The 23,763-nt window shown below is 46.0% G+C and overlaps 4 protein-coding genes and 1 long non-coding RNA gene across 7 annotated transcripts in view; 2 read left to right on the top strand and 3 right to left on the bottom strand.

Moving 5' to 3' along the window:
* AFF4 (ALF transcription elongation factor 4) overlaps nucleotides 1-6,807 on the top strand; it is a 48,013-nt gene extending 41,206 nt beyond the window's left edge. For both annotated transcript variants that reach the window (XM_083871435.1, XM_083871434.1), the window contains exons 21-22: nucleotides 680-900; nucleotides 2,064-6,807. In XM_083871435.1, the coding sequence (XP_083727561.1) occupies nucleotides 680-900; nucleotides 2,064-2,182 (340 nt within the window). In that variant the 3' untranslated portion in view covers nucleotides 2,183-6,807. The remainder of the gene's footprint in view (nucleotides 1-679; nucleotides 901-2,063) is intronic.
* A 1,006-nt stretch (nucleotides 6,808-7,813) lies between these two features.
* LEAP2 (liver enriched antimicrobial peptide 2) lies at nucleotides 7,814-9,969 on the bottom strand. Its single transcript, XM_083871439.1, has 3 exons — nucleotides 9,697-9,969; nucleotides 9,151-9,302; nucleotides 7,814-8,078 (listed from the first exon to the last, which is right to left on the bottom strand). The coding sequence occupies exons 1-3, from the start codon at nucleotides 9,751-9,753 to the stop codon at nucleotides 8,042-8,044; spliced, it is 246 nt and encodes an 81-aa protein (XP_083727565.1). The 5' UTR covers nucleotides 9,754-9,969; the 3' UTR covers nucleotides 7,814-8,041.
* Nucleotides 8,774-14,587, top strand: LOC310914924. Its single transcript, XR_014591120.1, has 3 exons — nucleotides 8,774-9,162; nucleotides 11,346-11,439; nucleotides 14,474-14,587. It is a non-coding gene; the product is annotated as an uncharacterized lncRNA (long non-coding RNA).
* On the bottom strand, nucleotides 14,415-15,625 carry UQCRQ (ubiquinol-cytochrome c reductase complex III subunit VII). Its single transcript, XM_083871438.1, has 2 exons — nucleotides 15,258-15,625; nucleotides 14,415-14,642 (listed from the first exon to the last, which is right to left on the bottom strand). The coding sequence occupies exons 1-2, from the start codon at nucleotides 15,409-15,411 to the stop codon at nucleotides 14,548-14,550; spliced, it is 249 nt and encodes an 82-aa protein (XP_083727564.1). The 5' UTR covers nucleotides 15,412-15,625; the 3' UTR covers nucleotides 14,415-14,547.
* A 3,449-nt stretch (nucleotides 15,626-19,074) lies between these two features.
* On the bottom strand, nucleotides 19,075-21,846 carry GDF9 (growth differentiation factor 9; the record flags this gene model as incomplete). 2 transcript variants are annotated; one of them, XM_083871925.1, is made up of 2 exons in its annotated part: nucleotides 21,048-21,846; nucleotides 19,075-20,041 (listed from the first exon to the last, which is right to left on the bottom strand). In XM_083871925.1, the coding sequence occupies exons 1-2, from the start codon at nucleotides 21,452-21,454 to the stop codon at nucleotides 19,075-19,077; spliced, it is 1,374 nt and encodes a 457-aa protein (XP_083728051.1). In that variant the 5' UTR covers nucleotides 21,455-21,846. The 2 variants fall into 2 exon arrangements, with proteins under 2 accessions (XP_083728051.1, XP_083728052.1); XM_083871926.1 differs by having other exon boundaries at nucleotides 19,075-20,021; nucleotides 21,052-21,846.
* Between the last annotated feature and the right edge of the window lie 1,917 nt (nucleotides 21,847-23,763).

Here is a 23,763-nt window from a genome sequence, read left to right as displayed (position 1 = left end):
TCCATTTCCTCTGTGCCAGGAGCAGCTTTTGGGCTGATTATTTGAAGGGTGTGGATTTGGATCCATTTTTTGTGTAATTATAGTAGTGGAGGGAGGTGCTGCAGCTCTGCAGGGTTTGTCAGGCTAAAAAAGGGACAGTGTGCCACTGACCCACAAATCATTTATCCCAGAGAGTTTTGGTGTTTAATTTAATGCTTCTCCCCTCAAATAAGAGCTTTTTTAGTGCTGCAAGTCACTTGCAGAATTCTCTGTTCCATAGTTTAGCAATCACTTCTGCTCTTTTAAACCCAATAATGGACCTTTGATGAATTATTCAATGAGTTTGAGGGGAGGGCACTTCAGATTTTCATTGTTATCTGCAATAATGTGCAATAGGGCTGGCAGTGGAGTTACCAGGTAGCTGTAATTTTTACATTCTTTCTCTTTAAAGTTCATTTCAACAATGAATTTATTGAATAAGGAGATGCTGAGGTTTGGTAATTAGGTTTTGTAAGCTGGAAATAATCGTTGGATGATCCTCAGCAGTTCCCAGCTCGAGATTTTCATCTATTGCAGGGCAAATCCTGATTTTTGGTGGGTAAAGTGGGCACACCCTGAGCTTGGGCAGAGGGATCTTAGTGAGGACATCTGTGTTTAAAACTGCCTTTCCAATTCCATCTTTCCTCTCTTGGATGAACAGCAAACCTGTGGGGATGCCATCTCCAGTCTCTCCAAAGCTGTCTCCAGGGAATTCAGGAAATTACTCTTCTGGGGCAGCCAACCCTTCAGGGAGCGGGTCCTCGGTGACGATCCCGCAGCGCATCCATCAGATGGCTGCCAGCTACGTCCAGGTCACCTCCAACTTCCTCTATGCCACTGAAATCTGGGAACAAGCAGAGCAGCTCTCGAGAGAGCAGAAAGGTAAGGGCTGCCCCAGGGGCGTTGAAACCTCCAGAAAGAGCTGGGACACTCCCAAAGCTTTGGTTTTGTTGATGGGTGTGCTGAAGCTCTGCAAAATCAAGGGGAAAGTGACACCCAGGTTGGTGTTGTGGTTGTCAAAGTGGTGTTGGAGTTGTGACATAAAACATAAAAATCTTTGTGCTGTTTCCTGTAAAATGTTCAGTGTAGGAAGAGGAACTTGATGCGTTTCCCTTTAGCGAAGACTTCCTAAGGAAGTTTTGGCAGTAGTTTAATTATTTTCAGTTAATGAAATGTAAGTTTTAGGGGAAAACCAAGGAGTTTGGCAGTGGTTTAGTCGTTTCCAAGCAGTTTTGTGCAGAAGAGCAGAGAAGTGGATTAGGAAGGACCTTTCTCCTTGACTGCCCCATTCCCCCACCTCTCCTCATTCCCTTCCTGTCCATCCCGGTGATCCATGGTGGGAGCTGGGGTTGTGCAGGAGCATCCGTGGATTACAGGGACAAGGAACTCTGCAGAGCTGAGATATTCTGGTTTTATTGCAAGGGTCATGGGTAGAAAGGGCTTTGCCTTCAGCCACCAGCCTGGGCTGGAGGGAAGTGCCAGAGAGAGAGGGAGAAAAAGCAAGAGGGTAAAAGCTGAGAGAGAAGGGAGTGAGAGAGCAGGATGGCAGGGTCAGAGTGCAGGGGGAATAGAGCAGGGAAAAGTGAGCAAGGTCCTGGTTACAATCCATTCTACCTCCTTTTGTGATGAATATTCTAATTTACAGTGACCAACCAATACAAGACACAAAATCCTATAGAATCTCCACACAGCCTATAAGAACTACTACATTACCATGTGTTATATTTTAAACTCTAAAAACTCCTCTTTAGACTTTTCTGTTTTGTTACATTGACCTTTGGATCCCTCAGCCAGCAGAAAGGTATTGTTCAATCCAAAGGGATTCTCCTTCAGCTGGTCAGGGGTATTGTGTTTAGGTTATATAAGACTTGATATCCTACAATTCAAAGCTTCCATTTCTATTTTGATTCTAAGTTTCGTATTTTCAGAATCTTTGGCTAAGCAATCATATTGATAAGATTTCTCTGATTCATCTTCCCCAACAACAGGTTTGGACGTCGCTTACCAAATTGCTCTCCTTTAACGTGTGTTTTGTGCTGTTTTAGAGTTCTTTGCTGAGCTGGACAAGGTGATGGGGCCCCTGGTGTTTAACACGAGCATGATGACGGAGCTGGTGCGTTACACGCGGCAGGGGCTGCACTGGCTGCGCCTGGACGCCAAGTGAGGACCCCCAGCCCAGCCCAGCCCAGCCCAGCCCATTCTTCAGCTGCCTCTGATTCCTCTCCACAACACTGTGTCATGTTCAATAAGGAAGACTGCCATAACACATTGCTTAGTTGACACTAAGAGCAAGGAATGCTTTCTCCCACGTCTCCCATCCTTCATTTGTGGTGTTTTGTTGTTTTTTTTGTTTTTTTTTTTGTGTTTTAACCCCCCCCCGAATCAGCTGGTTCATGGACTTTCTCTCCAGTGTTCCCGGTTTAAGTTATTTAAATATGTTTGAAAATTTGCTACATGAAAAAAAAAATGATGGTAGTTTCGCTGATCTGTCATGGATGGATCATTGGGATTCCAGTCACAATACATAAATAGTCAGTTTAAATCGTATTTATTTTAATTTTTTTTTAATTTTAATTTTGAAAAGCCCCATTTGGGGCTGGTTTTAGCTATTTCTTCTTCCCTAAATTTCCCCTTTTGAGTACTTAGAAATTAAACCTAGACACTTTATTTAAGTACTTTGTGAGCTTTGTTACTCTGTAATGTCTTGTGGTGGTAGAGCCTGTAAAAGGAACTAGGGTTGATAGGTTCTAACGAGTAGGGACACCATACTTCTCATGCCTAATGCCTATGAGTCGACTAATAAATGACAACTACAGATTTATTATTGCAGAATTTGTACTAAATAGAAAAAGTTCCAGATATTCTTCTACGTATTGAGATACTTCATTTAAATGAATTATAAAGAAATTTATTATGGAAAAATATTTAGCTGGATCTGCCTTGGATTGTTTCCAAGGCAGCTTCAAGCCATGGATTAACACTATAACAATCACAAAACATTACAGTAATTTGCATTTAATGTAACGTCCAGGCAATGGTGTAGGAATGACCTTCAGTCCAGTGGGTGCGATGCAAACAGGAAAGGCTGTGGAAAAGGACAATCTCGTGCTTTTTTTTTTTTTTTTTTTTTTTTTTTTTTTGCATCTCTTCATTTCAAATACCTTTTGTTTCCGTGCTCGTCACTTTTTTGACAGTTAGGAAACTGGGGGAACTCTGTGGTTCCAAACCCCAAGAGCAGTTCAGTTCCCACCAGAACCGTCATCTGCATCTTTTCCATTGACTGAGAAACCAGGAATCTTTAGTAGAACTCTAGAGTCCGTGTTGTCCTCTTAGGGTCTGCTGGGTGATGGACACTACAGGCTGGCAGTGCAGCAGCCACCGTGGGGTGGGAGCAGAGCTGCTCCTGCAGGAAGCCCTGGGCTCTGCAGGATGGATGGCAAACTTGGCTTTACCCCGTGCTGATGAAGGTCCCGTTGGTGTCACGTAACGTCCACTCCCGAGGGGGCTGCTGGAGCTGCAGGTGGCCCCTCTCCGAGTGCAAACCAAAGTACCTTTCCCACGTGAGGTGCTTGTCTGAGTTAAAGGTTTCAAATGCTACTGCTTTCAGTATTGCTTAGTGCCCCCAACATGTCTGGTGTGCCTTATGCCTTACTTTTAGATGAAGATTTTATGAACTGTTTACAAGATGTTTTACAGCAGGACCAGGTATACTGTATGCAGTGGTCTTCTGCAGTACTTGGGTAAAATTCCATTTCCTTTTTTCAAAGTCCCGGTGTCTGTCACTCAATCGTGGTGGTCTCCTTCCCCAGAGTCCAACTCTGAATCCTTTGGAGTGAGATTGTGGAATGCTGCTTTGTTTTCTCTCCCATCGAACCCTTTTTATTCTGTACCAGATATGAACGTGCATGTTCAGGAAAATTATTGCACTAAATTTTTTGTGTAGGTGTAGTTAAGTGCCAAAATCACGGCAACCTCGAGAGAAGGAATAGAATTCTACGCTCCTTAGTACTGCAGTATGTCCTATGGGCTTTAAGAGTTTAGAAGTTTTGCAAATTAGTAACCTACTACAAGGTAGCTGCATCTTCGTAGAGCTTCCTTTGCGTCCCAGCGTGTTTTGTACTTCCAGAAAAGCTTTGCTACGTCCGGATTGATAAAACGGGGAACAGACCTGGGGCTCTCCCCGACTCGACTCTTCAGGTCTGTCGGAGCATCCTTTTTATGGAATCACTGTGCAAGGTCACCTTTCTGTTAGTCTTTGCTGTTGGAGACAGAACTCTGTACCCTCGAACTCCCCCGCCGTGGGCATGGGACACTGTCAGCTGTGTTTCCTTTCCTCCTCTGAAGTGCCTCGCACACCTCTGACGCTGAGAAATCCCTTGGTAGAAGTCGCATTCGTGGGTGGGTTTGTGTGTAGTGCTGCACTAGCCAGCGTGGCTGTTCCTGGCTTGCTCCTTTGTGCACAGTCACCATTGCTGTCAGTCAGCAGGAATGGTGTCATCTCGGGGAATTTTGTTTTCCTTAACTTAAGAGTCCCACAAAATACCTTTTGGTGTCACGCGAAATTGGCCTCTGGAAAACGCATCGCTTATCCCTAGAGCAGTGGATCTTAGAAATTGGCTTCAAACAAGCAGAAGGCTTTTTTTATTATTATTTTTTTGCATCATGTCAAAAATGTTGGACCTGAGCTGGTTGGAAGTGTCCCAGCTGAAGGGTGGACTCCGTGGTGGCAGAGCCTCTGGAGTGCTGTCCCAGGTGTTGTGTCCGTGGGGGCTTGGGGATGGATAGGAAACGCCTCGTGCAGCTGGGGCTGGTGCAGGCAGATCAGTTCAGACCTCTCAATTCCAAAAGCATGTCTTAATTTGGGATTGACCCTTGTTTCCAAGAGGAAAGTTCTGTACTCGATCAGAATTTTTTTTTAGCCAAAAAAAATAAAATAAAAAAGCAAATACATCCTAGGCTTCCATCCCTCTGCCAACGTAGGAGGGCTCTGTCCCTGTCCTTGGCAGCTCCCAGCACCACAGGGGGAGTGCAGGTCACAGGAGTGGCTACAGAGGGACTCCCCAGTCCTGGCTTCCCAAATGATTCCCTGGACAGGGAATACGTATCAATGCACATCCAAACTGTAATTTTAATTCCCTTTGCTGATCATGGCCCCAGTTGGTGAATCTTAAAAAATGGCTCAATCAGACTAGGCTTGCTCAGCTATCTGTGCTGTTTGACTTTGCTCTCAGACTTGCAGGTTCCAGGTGATAAAGGTGCAAACCATTTATTTATAATTCCAAACAAATCTTCAGGACACCAGAGTAAACCAGCCCAAGAGTTTTTGTTTTGATTTGAATCTCAGCCATAAAGCAGAGCAGACGGACAGCTCTCCTTGGCTTCGATGGCAGTATGCAATTTGTATTGTATGTGTCTTTTAATATATATGTATATATATATGACTCAGTCTGTCCAAAGTATATGTTATACTTGTTTTTAGATTATGGTGCAACTGACTATATTGATATATTATTTATTGAGTGCTGAGTCACCATCTTATTGGTGATAAATATTGCATATTATCCAGGAGTGCAATGTATATTCCTTTAGATTGCTGAGGCTTGATTGCTGTGGTAACAAAAAAATGCCCTGAAATGTATTTATGAATGGCCCCAACACACAGAGAGTCAGAATTTATGGGAATGATGTAGCACTTGCCTGGGGCAAGTAAAATAAAGCCGTAGGCAGAGAATTATGGAGTTTGCCAAAAGGCAAACTGCTGGAAAGAGAGAGAAACTACCTTTGCTGTATTTAATGTCATTTTCTGAAAAGATCTTTGCTGTCACTGCAGTGTTTCCATTGAGGCAGATCCACAAGGGCCTGAGCAAGTCAAGTTTGAATTACCCATTGGGGAGTAAACAGCTTCCAAATTCTTAACCCTCACGACAAATCCTTGGGTCAGGGTTGAAACTTCTCCCTCTGATGTGTCAGCGTTCTGGAAAACCCCTGTTCCCGAGCAATGAGGTCAGTGCTGGGCATCCTGAAGGCCAGAGAGGAGCCAGAGCTTTGCTGTCCCATCACGAAGGCGCAGAGCTGTTGCAGGAGGGGTTTCCAGGCAGGATGTGTCAGGGGGAATCCTGGTGTGTCCCAGCCTTTGGGAGGGAGGGAAGGGCAATTGAGCCGCTCTCCTCAGCCCCTGCATCCCCTTGAGAGCAATTCCAGCTGCTGTGGCAGCTCAGGGAGCTGAGCTCTTGTTGTGGCCCTGCTTTAATTCCACCTGGGAATTGAATTCCCCGTGGCAATGGGCCCATTGCTGGCTCCATCTCCATCCCTGTCCCGGGACGCGGCTCCTGGCGCTGCCCTGGCATTCCACATCCCAAACTCTACTCCAAGGACCAGGCATGACTTTCCAAGCACAGTTCCTGACATTTGTATCTGGTCCCCCCTTTTAAATTGTTTTAAAAAAAAAATTTTGTATATGGAGGATAAAGTGCTTATATATTTATTAAAAAAAAATCCTTTATCTTATTTGAAATTATTATTTGGTGAAGAATGGGGTTTTTCTTTTTGGGGGAGGGCTGGGGAGGGGAGGTAACTTTTAACCTGTCACTTATAAATGAAGCCCTGATTAATCCTACAGAAAGGTACTATTAGTAACTAATGGGATGTCTCTGTTTTATGCTTTGTACATGACAAGTCCATGTGTTACATTTTGTTTTCTATCAAAAAGATTTGGACATCTGTCTTCAACCAAAACCGGAAAGAAAAAAAAAAAAAAAAAAAAAGAAACAAACTGTGATTTTATTTGTTGCAATACATTTGAAATTTCAAAGGGTACTTTGGGGCTCAAAATTAGGATTTCTAAGTCAGTATGTGCATTTCACGTAATAAAGCTGTTAATGGTGAGCAAAGTATTATATACTAACTAGATTTTTTCCACATCTGTATAGTATATTCTATGTATTTTGTGGTATTGAGATTATAGAAAGTTTAGTGTCTGAAACATGCGTTTAATGTGTATTTTTAAACAAATTTATGGCAATTAAAATATTTGGAGAAAAGGGTATCACATTTCAATTTGTAAAGATCTTTTTAACTACTGTGTCATTAAAATGCTTTGTACAATGCAAAACTGTAACTGGAGAAACTAAGTTTAATAAATATCAAATAGATTTTCTGTATTAAACTTCCAACCCCCTGTGCTTGTATCTGTTTTGTGGGGCCTTCTCCTCCCTGGAAATGCATTTTTTAGGCAGAATTTTCTTTCCTTGATCCTACTGCTCTGTGAAACAAAAGTAACATCCAGTGTGTGTGTCCAGACTTGTTGACTTATTATTTTTTTTTTGTCTTTCAGCCTCCCAACTCGACATCCAACACATCAAAACAGCATTTTGATCAATTCATTTTAAGGCAGGAGATAAGGTCAGTGGCAAAAGTCAGTCTAGGACATGTATTTAAGTAAATTTGATTAGAAATAACTAAGAGTAAATAGTTCTCCTTCCACTTATCGCTGGATATATTTGGGATATTAGAATTGCTATCAGCATTATCAGTTTGGCTCCCTCTTTCCAACAGGCCTTTATCTGAGGATTGATAAGAGCTCAACTGGGAGGAGATGGGGCCTGATCCACTTAATGCTCTTGCCAGGGGGAAGGATAAATGTCCAAAGTCTGGCTGGAATTAAACCCCAGCCCTGTGCTCACCGTCCACTTTGCTCAAGATACAAGGAAAACCAAGCTGCTTTGCTGAATATATATATATTTTAATTCACACCTTTAAATAAATAATAGAAAACATTACAAAAAAACAAAACGAGGAGGAGATGCAGAGCCCTTTTATTGAGCTTGGCCAGAGGCCTCCTGAGGCTTGGCTGTGGGAGGAGATGCTCTCGAGCTCTTTGAAGTCCTTTTATCAGCACGTGTGGCAGAAATATTAAATATCCTGATTGCTTGAGGCCCTTCCAGCTCCTGAGCAGTCAATAAATACATCCCAAGTGTGTGGAGCATGGTCAGCAGTAACAGTGCAGGCTGTGCTTGGTGCCAGCTCACGCTGAGGCCGTGGAGAGGAGGCAGCGATTTTTCCTGGGGAAAAAAAAAACAACAACATTATGAGACACTGGGAGCTGGGGCTGCCCCTGCCAGGCTCAGCCAGGGGTACCAGGTACATCTTTGTGCCCCTGGGCCAGAACTGCTGGGTTCAGGCACACTCAATTCCCCATAAATGTTAAGTCTTGATTCATTTTTCGGTCTTTGCTTTCCATCAGAATTCCAAACATAGCAGCCCAACCACCCTGTCCTATTTACTTATTTATCCTAATAGTTTATAATATAAAATAAGCTTATTTATAATAGAATTCAATAATAATAAGATATTAATTAATAATAGAATATATCATATTCATTAATAATAGACTATACAATATTCATTAATAATTAGATATTCATTAATAATAAGATATACAATATTCATTATTAATAGGATATTCGTTAATAAGATATACGATATTCATTAATAATAGGATATTCATTAATAATAAAATACACGATATTCATTAATAATATGATATACAATATTCATTAATAATAGGATATATACTTATCCATTACTGCTATTTACATATAGTAGAAAATGACTATTTTCTGTCCTAAGTGCTGGTGTATATGTACAAGAGGTGCCATACAAAATCACCTTGCAGTCATTAAGTAATCATTTTAACTAACCAATTTATGTGTAGTTGGACAATTTGCTCATTTGAACTAAATAGCTTTTGATATTGTAGTTGCTTTTTAAACTATGAGCTTAAAGTAATTAATTTAAGGTAAGATATTAATACAGACTTTTTCACTTTTCATTAGTACATGATTTAAAAGGAGGAAGGGTTAATGGGGAGGTCTGTAAGTTGCCCAAAAGCCGTCTGGAGCCCTCTGTCCTCTTTGCCCAGCCAGGTTATTTGGGGTTGCAGTGAAAGGACTGTGGCTGGCACTCAGGAGACCTGGACTCTGCTCTGTTTGCTCTGCTTACTAAAGAGTCTGAGTCTGTTGCCCCATCCCCTATTCCTGGTATCTTTTTTTATGCACGAAGTGACCTCTGGATCCCGTTTGGACGAGCCCAGGTGGGAAGTTCTCTGCGTCCCGGCACGTTGAGCGCGGTTACCTGCAGAGCATGGTGAGACACTCGCTGTTGTCCCTGCAGGAGGCTCCGATGGGTCTCAGGGACACTCCTCTCCAGAAGGGTGTCATCCTCCTCTGCCGGGGGCTGCGGGGCTGGGCCTGGGGCTGCCTCAGGGACAGGGACATGCCATGGCTCTGAAAACACAGCAGGGTGACCGTCAGGATTCCCCGTTCTGCTGCTGAGCTCAACCGTCTTTGAAGTGAAGAGCTTGAAATGTTTCTGGTTTGCAGGTGGCAGCGCCCTCGGGGTAAAGCACTGCTTGCAGCCCGACCCCAAAGAAATATCTACCAAAATTAATGGTGGTTTGAATCTTCTTGGGAGTGAAGGCAGAATCTCTGGCTGAGCTGTGGCTCAGAGTAGCCCAGTATTCACTAGGCAGTAACTCTATGTTTTCATGATGCCGAATCCTCTAAAAAGCCCCCTCCTAACTCCTGCCATTTGTCCATCCAAATCATAACAGCTTTTATGGGCTGCCTTTCTTGTGAATTAGCCCTTTAAATAGTTTATTTCAGCATGATGTCAGTTTACCTGGCTGAGCAGCAGTGAGCAGAGCAGAAGGGCTGCAGTCACTTTCCACCAGTGCATCTTCCCGCCGGGAGCTGTCACTTGGAGCAGCCGTGGGCAGAGCAGGCACAAAGAGCCCCAGTCAGGACTTCCCAGGCTCTCAGCTACATTTTTATAGACTTCATTCTCTTATCATTGTATCAGCTGCCAGTTGTTACAGGGCCAAAGTTCACTTTGGAACAAGAGAGAATTGCTAAGTCTACATCTGCCTGCAGTGATCTGGTTCAAGGCCTGCCTCGAGCTAATGATTTACTCCCCTTCCACTTGTACTTTGTCTGGTCAGTTGTGCTGACCCCTTGTGCCAACTGTTCCTTTTTTTAAAGCCCACCTAAGATGTTACCAGAACTCCATGGTCTATTTTTAAGCAAAAAAGGGGGGGGTGGTGGCCTAAATTATTATGGTCAGGCTCAAAAGCCTAACTTAACTTCTGTAGCTCTGAGTTAGCCAACCAGGGGTAAGGGTTGTTTCCCCAAGCTGATTTGGAGCAGAGAATTGTGCTTTTGATTTGTTTCTCACTCTTGGTACGTGAAAGAACCGTAAGGAAGTTGCTTAACCTTTATTTCCAGGCACACAGTGCTCAAAAAGCAGGTGTAACACTTCCCAGCTAGGTTTGGGAATGTAAAATGTGTGCTAACTCACAGAGCTCTTCCCCCAGGAATCCAAAGGTGTCAAAGATAATCATCTCTAGGTAGATAATGGAAGAGGCTGCTCAGGGCTTGTCTGGAGCTGAGGAGCTCCTTGTGCAGACTGTGGTTTCCCAGGGATGAGCCATCTCTGCCCCTGAGCAGTGTCACTCACCATCAGCAGCTCCCTGGGGGTGGAGGGGCTCTTTGTCATTGAGAGGAAGCTTCACTTTTTCCATAGTGGAGTGAGATTGCAGCAGCACAGAAAAGTGTGAGCAGAGCTGCTGCCTCTCATCTCCTCTCTCCTCACACACTTGTGCTTGTCCCAGTGTTTGTGTCTGGTGGCTCCTCACCTGTGGGGTCTTGTGGATCTCACTGGAGCACCCTGGGCTAGTGAAGGTGAGGGGAACTGCAGGAGCTTTAAGGGCTTTTCCAACCCAAACCACGCTGACTCTGCCTGCTTCCCACATCTGTGCCATGTGCCTCACACCTGAGATTGCAGAGTGACATAAAGAATTCCAGCTAGTGTCACTGGTTTTAGCTAAATTGTAAATACAGAGCTGGATGTCACAGGCTCTATTTCTTTGATTGCTTAATATGAAGGCACAAGTGCCAGCGTGGAGGGCAAGTGACTTAGATTAAGATAATGCTGTGATGTCAGATGATTACCCCTTAGCCCAAATTTCACTGGGATTAAAAGAAAAACCTTCCCAGCATAGTCTACAACCGCTATTCAGTCATTCCCATCCTAAAATGGTTCTTACACAACTTCCTCTGCCCTATTTGTTTTGCTTCTCTGGGAGGAGGAAGCAAAATTTTCATTTTTTTACCTTCGATTTTAAGGGAAGGAAATAGGACAGTAAATAAGGCAGACAAGTAGCTGAACTTTAAAAGTTTATTTTATATTTGGCTGGGAATTTCTCAACTTTTTTTCCCATGGAGTTCTTCCTTATCATGCATCTGAGTTCTAATTTCTGCTGTTCCCATCAGGCTCTAGTGTAGAACACAAAGGAGGACAAGGCAGCAGCAGGAGCCCTGAGTTCTTCCATGAAGCACAGGATTTGGGAGAGCAGCAGAGCCCTCTGTAAGTCACCATCTCTCAGCTTTTTTGGCTGGGGAAGGCTGGTACTTTGTGATGATGTATCAGAATTGTTGTCTGTCCTTCTGGGTCACTAATTGCATCAGACTGTCCCTGTCAGCCAGCAAACTGCTCTGTGCAAGAAACTGGGGGAAAAAAAGAGTATAACTGAGCTGGTCCTTTCCATGCCCACAATTCCCACAGCCCAGTTAGACCCACAGCAGAGACGTGAGGAAAGAAACACAAAATGTTGTTCTTTTGCCACATCTAATAATTGCCCAAAGGAGAACAGAAATAAACGAGTGAAAACTTTTCAAGCACCTTGTTCAGGTTCTGAAATGCCCACGGGATGAACTTCCACTGCCACAAGTCCAGCAGGAGCCATTTCAGGTGGGAATGGGGGCTGCATCCGAGGTGGAGGTTGGAGAGACAGGGTTGGGATGGGTGGGCACAGACACAGGATGGCAGGGCAGGGTTGGGATGGCTGGGAAGGTTTGGGATGGGTGGGCACGGTCACAGGATGGCAGGGCAGGGACAGGATGGGGCAGGGCTGGGATGGCAGGGAAGGTTTGGGATGGTGGACACAGTCACAGGATGGCAGGGCAGAGTTGGGATGGCTGGGAAGGTTTGGGATGATGGGCACAGTCACAGGATGGCAGGGCAGAGTTGGGATGGCTGGGAAGGTTTGGGATGGTGAACACAGTCACAGGATGGCAGGGCAGAGTTGGGATGGCTGGGAAGGTTTGGGATGGATGGGCACAGTCACAGGATGGCAGGGCAGAGTTGGGATGGCAGGGGACGTTTGGGATGGTGGACACAGTCACAGGATGGCAGGGCAGAGTTGGGATGGCTGGGAAGGTTTGGGATAGCTGGGCACAGTCACAGGATGGCAGGGCAGGGGATGGCTGGGAAAGTTTGGGATGGCTGGGCACAGTCAGGATGGCAGGGCAGAGCTGGGATGGCAGGGGAGGTTTGGGATGGCTGGGCACAGTCACAGGATGGCAGGGCAGGGACAGAATGGGGCAGGGGCAGGGGATGGCCAGGCAGGGCAGCAACAGGCTCAGCACTGACCCTGTCCCCCCACGCTGACCCTGCCCGGGGCTGACCCTGCCCGGGGCCGGCGCGTGGCCGCGGTGCCGCTGCCCCTCTGTTTGCCTTAGTCTGGCCCCTGGGCCAGCACAGCTCAGCTGTCTGAGAGCAGGAGCAGGGACCTGGTGAGAGCCCCGGGCAGCTGCTGCCCTCCAGCAGAGCTGCTGGGACAGCACAGGGTGCCTGAGCTGCCAAGGCAGAGCTCAGGGCTGTCAGAGGACACCCAGCTCTGCAGCTCTCAGGCACTGTGAGCAGGACACCACGTTCTGAATGAAACAGCTCAGGGAGAGAGACTCCTACAGGCACAGTGACAGACAAGGGGGAATGGCTTCAAACTGCCAGAGGCCAGGGTTAGATGGGATATTGGGAAGAAATTGTTCCCTGGGAGGCCCTGGCACACATTTCCCAGAGAAGCTGTGGCTGCCCCTGGATCCCTGGCAGTCCCCAAAGCCAGGCTGGACACTGGGGCTTGGAGCAATGTAGGCTAGTACAAGGTGTCTCTGCCCATGGCTGGAGTGGCACTGGATGGGCTTTGAGGTCTGTTCTGGGATAAATCTGCATCTCTGTCAGCTCACAGCCACAGCAGACAGTTTGTTGCTCCCTACTTGCTTGAGCTGCCTACAAAATACCAGCAACCCAAGATGCAGTTCAGCACAGAGTATTTTTGGCACAACTTGGGAGCACTGACTGACTGATTTTATTGCCACTTATGCCAACCTCAGGCTATGCTTGGAGGAAACACAAGAGGCTGAGCTCAGTCTCATGTGCTCTGAGTGAGCCCCAAAATACTCCAGCATTGAGCTATAAAAATTGCATCGCCCCAGCTTCCTGAAGTGAGAGCCTGAGCATCACTGTCTTCCTGAGAGCCCAGCCCTGAGCACACACAGGAAAACGTCATTCTTGCCCTGCAGATAAGATAAATTCCCAGGACAGCTACAGGAATAGCACAGCAGGAGCACCAACATATTGCTCTGCAAGGGTTGGGAGCTGGAGGCAGTCAGTGGAACACTGAGAGGAAAAAATTAGGATAAAGGAACCAGCCAAGATGTTCTGAGCTTCCAACAGTGAAGGTGTTTCTACACTCAGAGACACACGGTGAATCTGTCACATATTTAAGCAAGTTTATTACCAGCAGCTGATTTTTTAATCATCCTCAGGCATTAAATAGCCTCGCTTCGCAGTTTTTCAAGGAGGTTCTAATGCAGCCTCTTAGCACTGACCAGATATCAGAGTGTAGTTAAACACCCAATTAACATTACTGTAACTAGATAATTAGAATGACAGGATCAGAGAACAGCCCAGGTTGGAAGGGACCTTGGCAGATCAGCTGGTGCAGGTATTTGTGGGAAGGGAGCCCAGGGGAGGTTACCTGGCACCCCGTGCAGTCACCTCCTGAACCCCCCAGGCTGTTCCAGGGACTGATTGTTCTCACTGGAATAAATTCCTTTGTTACACAGAGATGAAACCTCTGCTGGTGCAGCCTGTACCTGTTCCCCTTCATCCTCTGCCCAGGGCTCCTGTGAAGAGCCAGCCTCCAGCCAGAGGTCAGGGTCCAGCCCAAATCCCAAGCCCCCAGCCAGCCCATCCAGCTTTAATCGATACCCAACCAGGGAGTGTTTGCTTTTCACAGATCTCAAGGCTGGAGAAAAAGCAGCGGTCAGTGATGGGAAAAATAAACGGGACAAGGAACAATTTCAAACCAGCCCTTGCTGCACTTTATGTTGAGGAATCTTTCAAAGAAAACAGGAATTACAAAAGCTGGAAGTGCCCTAAGATAAAAACATCCGAGCACATGGAACTTCAGCCTGATTATCTGCCTGTACAGAGAGAACCAGACAAGGGATTTGATGCTCCTCACCTCAAAGAGCTCAAGACACAGATTTCACACAGAGTCATGGGGCAAAGTTACAGTTTATTAACCAAGGCTTATCTCCCTGTTAATCCCCTCCAGCCATGGGAACAAGCACAGCAGGTCCTCGGGGAGCTCTGGAGACACGTGGTCACTGCTCCTGGTCATTCTTGTGGTCAGTGCTCGTTCTCGTAGTCAGCCGGGTTCTTCCTCTTGAGCCGCTCAAACTCCTCCGTCCCCCAGGAATAAATGAGGTAACCGATGGCCAGGGCTGGCAGGGACAGAGGACAGGGGACAGCGGGATGAGGGGACAGCATTAAAAAGGGGCACAGTCCATAACGGGGCAGTGGGATGAGGGAACACCACTCTATAAGGGGATAATGCTGTGAGGGGACACTCACAACAACAGGATATGCACAGTAAGGGGACACTGCAGTGAGGGGGTATTCACAGTAAAGTGGCATAGGATGCACTGAAGGGACACTGATAAAAGGACACTGATAAAAGGACACTGCAGGGGATTTTATAACATGGGGACACTGGAAAAGGGGGATTTTATAACACGGGAACACCGGGAGAAGGGGATATTCACAACATGGGGACACTCAACAACAGCACTTGCACAGTAAGGGGACACTGCAATAAGGGGGTATTCACAATAAAGTGGCATACAATGCAGTGAAGGGACTATGATAAAAGGACACTGCAGGGAGGGGACACTGGAAAAGGGGGATTTTATAGCATGGGAACACCGGGAGAAGGGGATATTCACAACACGCGGACACCGCACCGCCATAAAACAACACCCCACAACCCAACCCTCCCCTTCCCCAAACCCACACCACAAAGGAGGTACATAAAACCTGGAATCCCTCCTTGTACTCACGGGGCACCACCTTCAACACCTGCGAGGCGAAGCGGCGGCCCACATTGGGGACACCGTGGGACAGGATGTTGGGGAAGGCGCGCTGCTCGAAGGGCGACAGGCTGTAGGTGATGACATGGCGCATCCGCGCCAGGTTCCCGAAGTGCTTCCCCATGGCCGGGCCGTCCCCTGGGTCACCGCTGTCCCCTGGGTCACCGCTGTCCCCTCTGGATCACCGCTGTCCCCTGGGTCACCGCTGTCCCCTGGATCACCGCTGTCCCCCCTGGGTCACCGCTGTCCCCTGGATCACCGCTGTCCCCCCTCGGTCACCGCTGTCCCCCCTCGGTCACCGCCGTCCCCTCTCGGTCACTGAGCTATGGCCGCCCGCCCGCCCCGGAACTGCCTGTTCAATGCCTTCCGGGGCACCGCCACCTGCGCTTTCCGTTTGAAATAAACCATAAAGGCATTTAAATCTGTGTGTGATAAATCAAAGTGTGTTTTTAATGTGTGATTTGTTAAAAAGCGACGGGCGCCATGACCGGCGCTGCCCTGAGGGGAGTGAGGGGGGCGTGAGGCGGCCGCGCCCTGAGGGGACCCTGAGGGGAAAGCCGCTAAAAAAACAAAAATAGACACAATAAAACCGCTTTTGTGAGGCGATTGTGGACTTCTGATGGAAAATAAGTAATGGTGTGAGAAAAAAATCCCACTTTTGTGTGGTGAAAAATAAGTAATGGTCTGTGAGAAAACCCCTCTGCTTTTCGTGTGGCGATTGTGGAGTTCCCGTGAAAAATAAATAATGGTTTGAGAAAAAAATCCCACTTTTGTGTGGTGATTGTGGAGTTCCCGTGAAAAATAAATAACGGTGTGAGAAAAACAACCCACTTTTGTGTGGTGATTGTGGAGTTCCCGTGAAAAATAAATAATGGTTTGAAAAAAAAAAATCCCACTTTTGTGTGGTGATTGTGGAGTTCTGGTGAAGAAGCAGAAAAATCGCTGAATTATGGAATAGTTTGTGCTGGAAAAGGGTTTTAAAGGTTAAAATATCCCGCCACCCCCCGCAATAAACATCTTAAACAATATTGGAATTATTATTAGAATGTATGAGATGTCTACCACATAATTAAAATTACCATTAGACTATATTAGATATCTTTTATATTATTGAAATCATTAATAGGGTTTATTATAATTATTATACTACATTAGACGTTCCATATTATTCGAATTATAGAATATACTCTACATCAAACTTACTATTATTAGAATATATTGGAGATCTTCAACATTATTGTAATTAGAATATATTAGAATTATATCACCTTCCACATTAATGGATAATTATTAGAATTACTAGAATATAATTAATCATCTTCCATATAATTGAAATTATTAGAAGATATTGGAATCATTAGGCATATTTAACATTATTGGAGTGATTATTAGAATAGCTGAGAAGGGTCATTGTCAATTTTATTTGAATTATAGTAGCATTATTAGACTGTATTAGACATTTTCAACTATTTGTATCATTATGATATATTAGACATATTTGCCATTATTTAAACTCATACTACAATATATTGAGTTTGTTAGAATATGTTTAACATCTTCAACATTGCTGGAATTATTGTTAGACTATATTAGGATCAACATTGGAATTATTACAATATATTGCATGCATTTAATATATTACCATGAGAATTATTAGACAGTATTAAATATGATCCCCATTAATGGAATATTAGAATATATCAGGATTATTGGACTACATTAGACATTTCACCACAATTAGAAGAGCTTGTGTCAGAAAACAATTCCATTTATTTTCTTCCTTGGCAGGTGAGCAAAGCCAAATTCCTGGAGTTTGACGGGATGAGCAGCAGCGATACAACCCAAACTCACCCAACCGCCCACAGTGCTGGCACCAGGATGGTTTTATGTGACACCAAAACTCTGTTTTGAGCTGTTGGTGTCAACCACTTCAATTTCAGCAGCCAGAGACTGAAACCTGGAGAAAGATCTTTATTTTTGGGGCAGATTTGTGCCTGTTGCATCTCCAGGAACTCTCCAGACACCTCAGTGACCAGGTGAGCTGTCCAAGGGACACCACCCAGCAGCCCCTCAGGAGCAGTCCCAGCCTGAATTCCCAGCCTCTGAAATTCCTCAGGATTTAAGGCAGAGGCTGGTTGGGTGGCTGAGTGCAGAAAATCACAGTGTTTATTTATTAATCCATTAGCAAGTCAATGTTAAAGGATGTTCTGAACGAGTTTTACAAGATAGTGCTGCTCCACAGCCTTTAATTAACAAACAAACAAACAAGCAGGAGAAATCCCCACTAAAGCTGAAAGGTTTTGTGTATGAACCCCAAGTCCAGGAGGAGAAAATAAATCGTAATAAATCAATTAACAGTAAAAATTTGTTGTGAAAGCATCTAGAGTTGAGGCACTTGATAGCTACAGTTTCAGTGTGAGAGGAAACAAAGCTGTGGCCCCACATTTCAGAATATTAAACCCATTTAACAGCATTTACATCATTGCATTTAAGGCTTTTGGAAGCCATTTTTGGGGATTAAGCTTTTTAAACAATTCTTCCTACTTCAGAAGCCAGTGGCAGTGTGGCTGCAGTGGACAATCCTCTGCCCTCACCCCTTGGACAGCTGCTCCTTGTTCTTGACTCAAAGGAAGCCTTTTGTTACCAAAATAGTGCCTTGATTTAAGTGTTCACAAATTACCCACTGCCCTTAAGTTCTTACCCTTCTTTTACCTCTGAAAGCCCAAAGAGTGCAACAGAAGAAAAGCAAAAAACAACCTGGTAACTCTTTATAGAACTGTGAGGAAGGGTTTTGTCATCCTGCTTGGAAGAGCTGGAGTGTAGTAGGGAAAGAGAATGAAAAACTGAAGGAAGAATTCTAAACTTAAAGACTTTCTTCTCTTCCTAGTCATTGCTGGAGATGCCACACACAAGGTTTCTGTAGTGGCAGAGTAGCAGGCACTGCATGTCAGGGTATGTGTGAGAGTCATTTATTTCTCTCCTTTTTTTTTTTTTTAATCTGTTATAAAGCAGCTTAAAAATAGACATTTATTAGTTGAAACCCTTTCCCCATTTTAAATGCAAAATTCTCCCGATAAAAAAAGACACTATTTACATTTAATTACACATCTAGAAAGGCTGAGTGAGTACAAAAAAATCAGTGCTCTGATGTGAACAACCCCTCGTGCTAAAACCCCAGCTCCCGGAGCTACAGCAACATCCCAGCTCCAGGAGTTAATGCTCAGTCGGTTTGCAGCTACAGCTCTAGAGAACCCAAACCTAAACCTACATTTGAGAGCGCAAATCCACAGCGACACTGCCCATTCCGCTAGCAGGTACAGATCCAGAGAATCCAAACCTAAACCCGCAATTTGAGATTGCAAACCCACAGCAACATTGCCCAGTCCACTTACTTGTAGCTACAAATCTAGAGAACCCAAAACTAAAACTCTCATTTGACAGTGCAAACCCACAGCAACACTGCCCAGCCCGTTGTAGCTACAGATCCAGAGAATCCAAACCTAAAACCCGCATTTGAGAGCACAAACCCACAGCAACACTGCCCGGTCCTTTTGTAGCTACAGCTCTAGAGAACCCAAACCCAAAACCCTCATTTGAGAGCACAAACCCACAGCAACACTGCCCAGTCTGTTTTAGTTACAAATCCAGAGATTCCAAACCTAAACCCTGCATTTGAGAGTGCAAACCCACAGCAACACTGCCCAGTCCTTTTGTAGATGCACATCTAGAGAACCCAGAATTAAACCCCGCATTTGACAGCACAACCCCAGCCCGGCTGGGGCCCGCACTAGCGGCAGGTGCACTTGGTGGCGATCATGTCCTCGTACTCCTTGTAGGCGATGGAGCCGTCGGGCTCGATGGTCAGCACGCTGAGCGGGCTGTAGGCGGCCGGCACGCAGGACGGCCGCGGCACCGAGGGGTCCAGGCGCTCCTGGATGAGGGTCTGCACCATGGTGTGCACCGCGGAGCCGTAGCGGTGGCCCAGGGCGCGGGGACAGTCCCCGCGGCAGAACTGCGGGCTGTAGCGGTGCGGGGCGATGATCCAGCGGTCCCAGCGCAGCTGGCTGAAGCTCAGGCGGAAATTGTGCAGCTCGCACTCCTGCTGGGGGAAGGCGAACTGCTTCAGGTACTCGCTGGGGTTGTGAGGAGAAGTGCCTGGGGCCGCTTTTGGATTCTCATTCCTTCGCTGGCGAGACGCCCTTTTGCCCTGGGGGTTTTTGCGCTGTGCTCTGTCACCCTTTGGAGGATCCACAGGCAGGTTGCTGCTGCTGCTGCTTTTCCTCCCGTGCCCCAGTGAGCTCCCCCGGTGATAAGCCTGCTCGCTGGTGTCATTGAGATACAGCAGAAGGGAAGGGGGAACCAGTGTCACATTAACAGCGTTTTCCAGTTTTGTGCTCCCCTGTGGGTCACCCAGCAGGCAAGTGAAGTTCAGAGCCATATGGATGTTTCTCCTGTTCATAGCAATCAGAGGCTGGAGGAAAGAAGTCACATCCATCTTCACCCATTTGCGTTTCCGAACGTCAAAGTGCAGGCTAAATGCCAGAGAGTGGGAAATGCTGGGGCAAACTTGGCTGGAAAAGTCATGTTCCTTAAGGGATAAATGGCAGATGCAGGTAATGGAAGAGGAAATGGGAACAGATGTGTCAAAGGAATAGAGCAAGACAGACTTGAGTAAGTGCTCCAGAGCAGTAACACGATCCAAGTTGAAGACTAAATCCACCGAGTGAACATCTCCTGGGAAGGGAAACAGATTCCTGTAGTGTTAAGTGTGTTTTATTTTTCCACTTAAGACACAAATACTGTTGTAGTGGATAAGTAAAAATTATTCAGCAGCAGAAGAAAACAATTTAGATGCCCTTCCTACATTTACTATGTAATACTTCTACTTTGGTTGGGGACATGAGTTAAAAACTAAGAAAATAAAACAAACCAAAGGAAATCCCTGATTTTAACACTTATTAGGATTCATTTCTTTAAAAGAACCAGCACAGGAGGAAGCCAGCTGTTGTCTCTTTAGTGCTGGTGTGGGGTAACAGGAACTGAACACTCCAGATGATACAAACCATGAACTCCACCTCAAAGGGCTGTTCCTGTGCAGCAGAGCAATGCTTGTGTTTATCTGTCCTTTTAGTGAAAAATCCCAGTCAGGAGAACCCAGATCACCTCAGCAGGATTAACAGCCAATGATTTCTAGGTGTTGTTGTGATCAGCCACATTTAAGAAAGCCATGGAAGCACCATAAGTTAAAGGGTGCCCAGCCATCCCAGTTCTGAGCCTGATTTGTGAGTAATTCTACTTTTCCCTCAGGTTTTGGTCATGAATCTTCTTTAGCAAATGTACCAGACAAGGAGAGGAGTCTCGGGCAGTTTGGTACCTGTCTCATACCAGTGCTGTGGCTTTTTGAAAAAAGCAAAACCAAGAAAACGAGCTGCCCATTATGTCTCAACATTTTTTTCCACCTCTTCTTACTTCCCTCAGATCTGCCTGTGGCTTTTTCTGACTCATGAGGAGATGAGTCAGCCCGAAACATCAGCACGTCTGGTACATACCACTTGTGTGGTGTTCCCCAGCCTGTGAAGTCTGTGCCTAATGCCATTCAGGGAGAGAAGTAGGCTATGAAAAACTCCCACCGTTTAGGAGAAGAGCCTCGGGGACCGAAATAGCAACAGCTCTAAAGAAAGGCGATATTTTTATCTCGCGCTGCCAGCAGAGAACACAGAGAAAACCCCGGGTAACCTTCCCAGCCGGGGCACTGCTCACCTACCTGTCCCCCGGCCGCGCTCGCATTCCCAGCACGGGGTGAAGAGCCGCACCGTGTTGTAGAGGCGGCCCCGCTGCGCCTTGGGGATGCCCTCCCTGGTGGCGGACATCCTGTACAGCCTCTTCATGTACCGGAGGGCCCTGGAGTCCGGCTGCAGCCGCGGGGCCCCGCCGTGCCAGCCCCGGGGGCCGCGGTCGTGCAGCACCTTGAGCAGAGGGGGCAGGAGGGCACGGGCTGGTCCCGCACCTCGGGGCAGCTGCAGCACCGCGCTGAGTTCACTGTCAGCATCCTCAGGAGCTGCCAAAAACCTGGGGGCATCCTCAGAGCTGGGGGAGCACTGGGTGCCAGCACAGAGCCAGGGCAAGCAGCAGTACAAACAAACGCAAACCCTCCAAGAGCTCACCATGCTCTTGAGGGCTGCAGATGGAAAAAAAAAAAAAAAAAAAAAAAAAATAAAAAATACCTCCCCTCAAGTATTCAAGGAAAAACAAGAGTGCCTGAGCCCCATCCCTTATATAGGTTGCAGCTGTGGAATGTGAGGGAGGTTTCTCTCTGATTAGGGAGCAAAGAGAAAGATCTGCAGCTGGGCCCTGGAACCACAGGTTCATTGCAGTTGGGCTAAGCCTTGGCCCTGAAAGCTTATTTTAAAGAGATACTAATTCTAAATTAACCTTTTTCACATGGGAAATTACAGGCTGGGAGTGGGGGAGCTGGGGAGGCATTAGTGTTGCCTGGTCTAATTAATCCTGGTTTATTTGCAGGAATACATGAAGTCAGATATTACTGCTCTTAGGCCTTTGGCCTCTCTCCACGTGCTGGTGGAGTAGTTTTCACCAGCTCTGAGATGAACAACTCAGTCTCCAGCTGCTCACTGGTATAAAGTTGGGTTTTGTTAAGGAAGAAGGTTTGAGGCTGCTTTGAGAGCAACTTACAGGTAGCTTAATTAGGGGTTATATCAGATGTTCTCCCTCTTGCCTTGGTGTGCTGCAGTGGAAAGCTGAGTTTGCCAAGCTCATTACTCTCTCTCTTTCAGCTTCCCTGGTGTATTTCCCTGCCTGACAAGCTCTTGTTTACAAGCTGGAGAGCAAAGAAAGCCCTGAGGAATCAAAAATTGTGAAAAATTGAGAGTCTGCTGGTGTTCCCTGCCCTGTTTGCTGCCTGAGGTGAGGTTTGGGGTCACCTGCTGTACACCAGAATTTTTTTTATTGCTCCTAAATAAAATAACAGTTCTTGTCCTTCTTGCAGGATCTCTGTCATGGAGTTCAGTTGTGGCTCTAAGCAGGAGTAGGGAAGTTGTTTGTCATTTTGTTGGTGTTTTGTTTATATTACATTATTATTGGATATAGTTAAGGTGCAAATCTGGTGCTGCAGACTCCAGAGCAGGGGGGCTGGAGGTTTTCTGTAATTGGGAAACACAAGGCATTTTCAGAAGTCCTTTCTTGTCTAACTAGGTTACTCAGTATAAAGGTAGAGGCCAATTGTGGTGAATCAAAGAGATTGCTGAATTTACTTTGAATTACAGAATTTATTGAATTTACTTTGAATTATTAATAAAAGGTGCATGGAACAAAAAGCAACAACCCCAAGCTTCCCACAGCATCTGCTCAGGGCTGGCACTGGCTCACTGGTGGTTGGGCTGGTTCCCACTTCCGTCTTCCCAAAATAAACTCTATTTATTTTTATCTTAATGGGTCAGGGCTGCAGCTCCTAAGCAGAGCTGATAGTCTCAAGGGCATCCTTTCACTTTAAACAGGGATTTGACTCATTTTTATGGGGGCTTTTGGAGAGGGACAATCACTCTCTGTAGGCTGCTTACAGACTTCCAAACTGCTTTTATGCAGGGCAATAAAAATTACTCAAATCACCATCCCACACTAAGACTGGAGGCCTGTTGGGTGGAAAAATGCTTCTTCCTTCCCATTAATATCTCCCCAAAGCACTGACACTCATATTTGGTGAGGCACACTCTTGTTGTTATTGCTGTTTTTTAGGCTGCTCCAGCCTCGGCGTGAATATTCAGCTCTTTTGGCATTTGCTGAATCATTTTATTTGGTTACAAAGTCGTGGCTGCAAGGTCAGTACCTAACAATGAAACCACTGAGTGCTCAGAGGGCAAACAAGGGGAAATCCTTCCTGGCTGGGACACAGCCCTGTCCTGTCCTGGGAGCTGCTGGTCACTGTCCTGTCCTGGGAGCTGATGGTCACTGTCCTGGGAGCTGCTGGTCACTGTCCTGTCCTGGGAACTGGTGGTCACTGTCCTGTCCTGGGAGCTGCTGGTCACTGTCCTGTCCTGGGAGCTGATGGTCACTGTCCTGTCCTGGGAGCTGCTGGTCACTGTCCTGTCCTGGGAGCTGATGGTCACCCAGATTTAGGCACTCCCACCTCTCCCCCACAGCACGTGCACAGCCAAAGGTGATTGAACCTTTAGGTGACTTTGTCCTGCAGGATGAAGGATGGCAAACCAGATATATTTATATAGAAATAAATGATTTATCATGCTCATGATAAGACTAAAAAGGCTTTAAACAGAATTGTTTGCTACCTAGTATGGGTAGCCAGAACTACTAGTATAGCACAGTGCTCTATTTTTGAAGCCAAATTGAAGCATTAACTATATTACACTAAAGACAGCAAAAAGTATTAACTAGAGAATGGTGTTATTCATCCAGACCAACGACTGTGGACAAATCTCTTTGGCTCAGCCCTGAGGAGTGG

The sequence above is a fragment of the Zosterops lateralis genome (assembly GCF_965231275.1).
Source record: "Zosterops lateralis genome assembly, chromosome: 14".
Lineage (NCBI taxonomy): Eukaryota > Metazoa > Chordata > Aves > Passeriformes > Zosteropidae > Zosterops > Zosterops lateralis.
The sequence above is the reverse complement of the archived record's forward strand: the minus strand, read 5'-3'. Positions and strand labels throughout refer to the sequence as shown.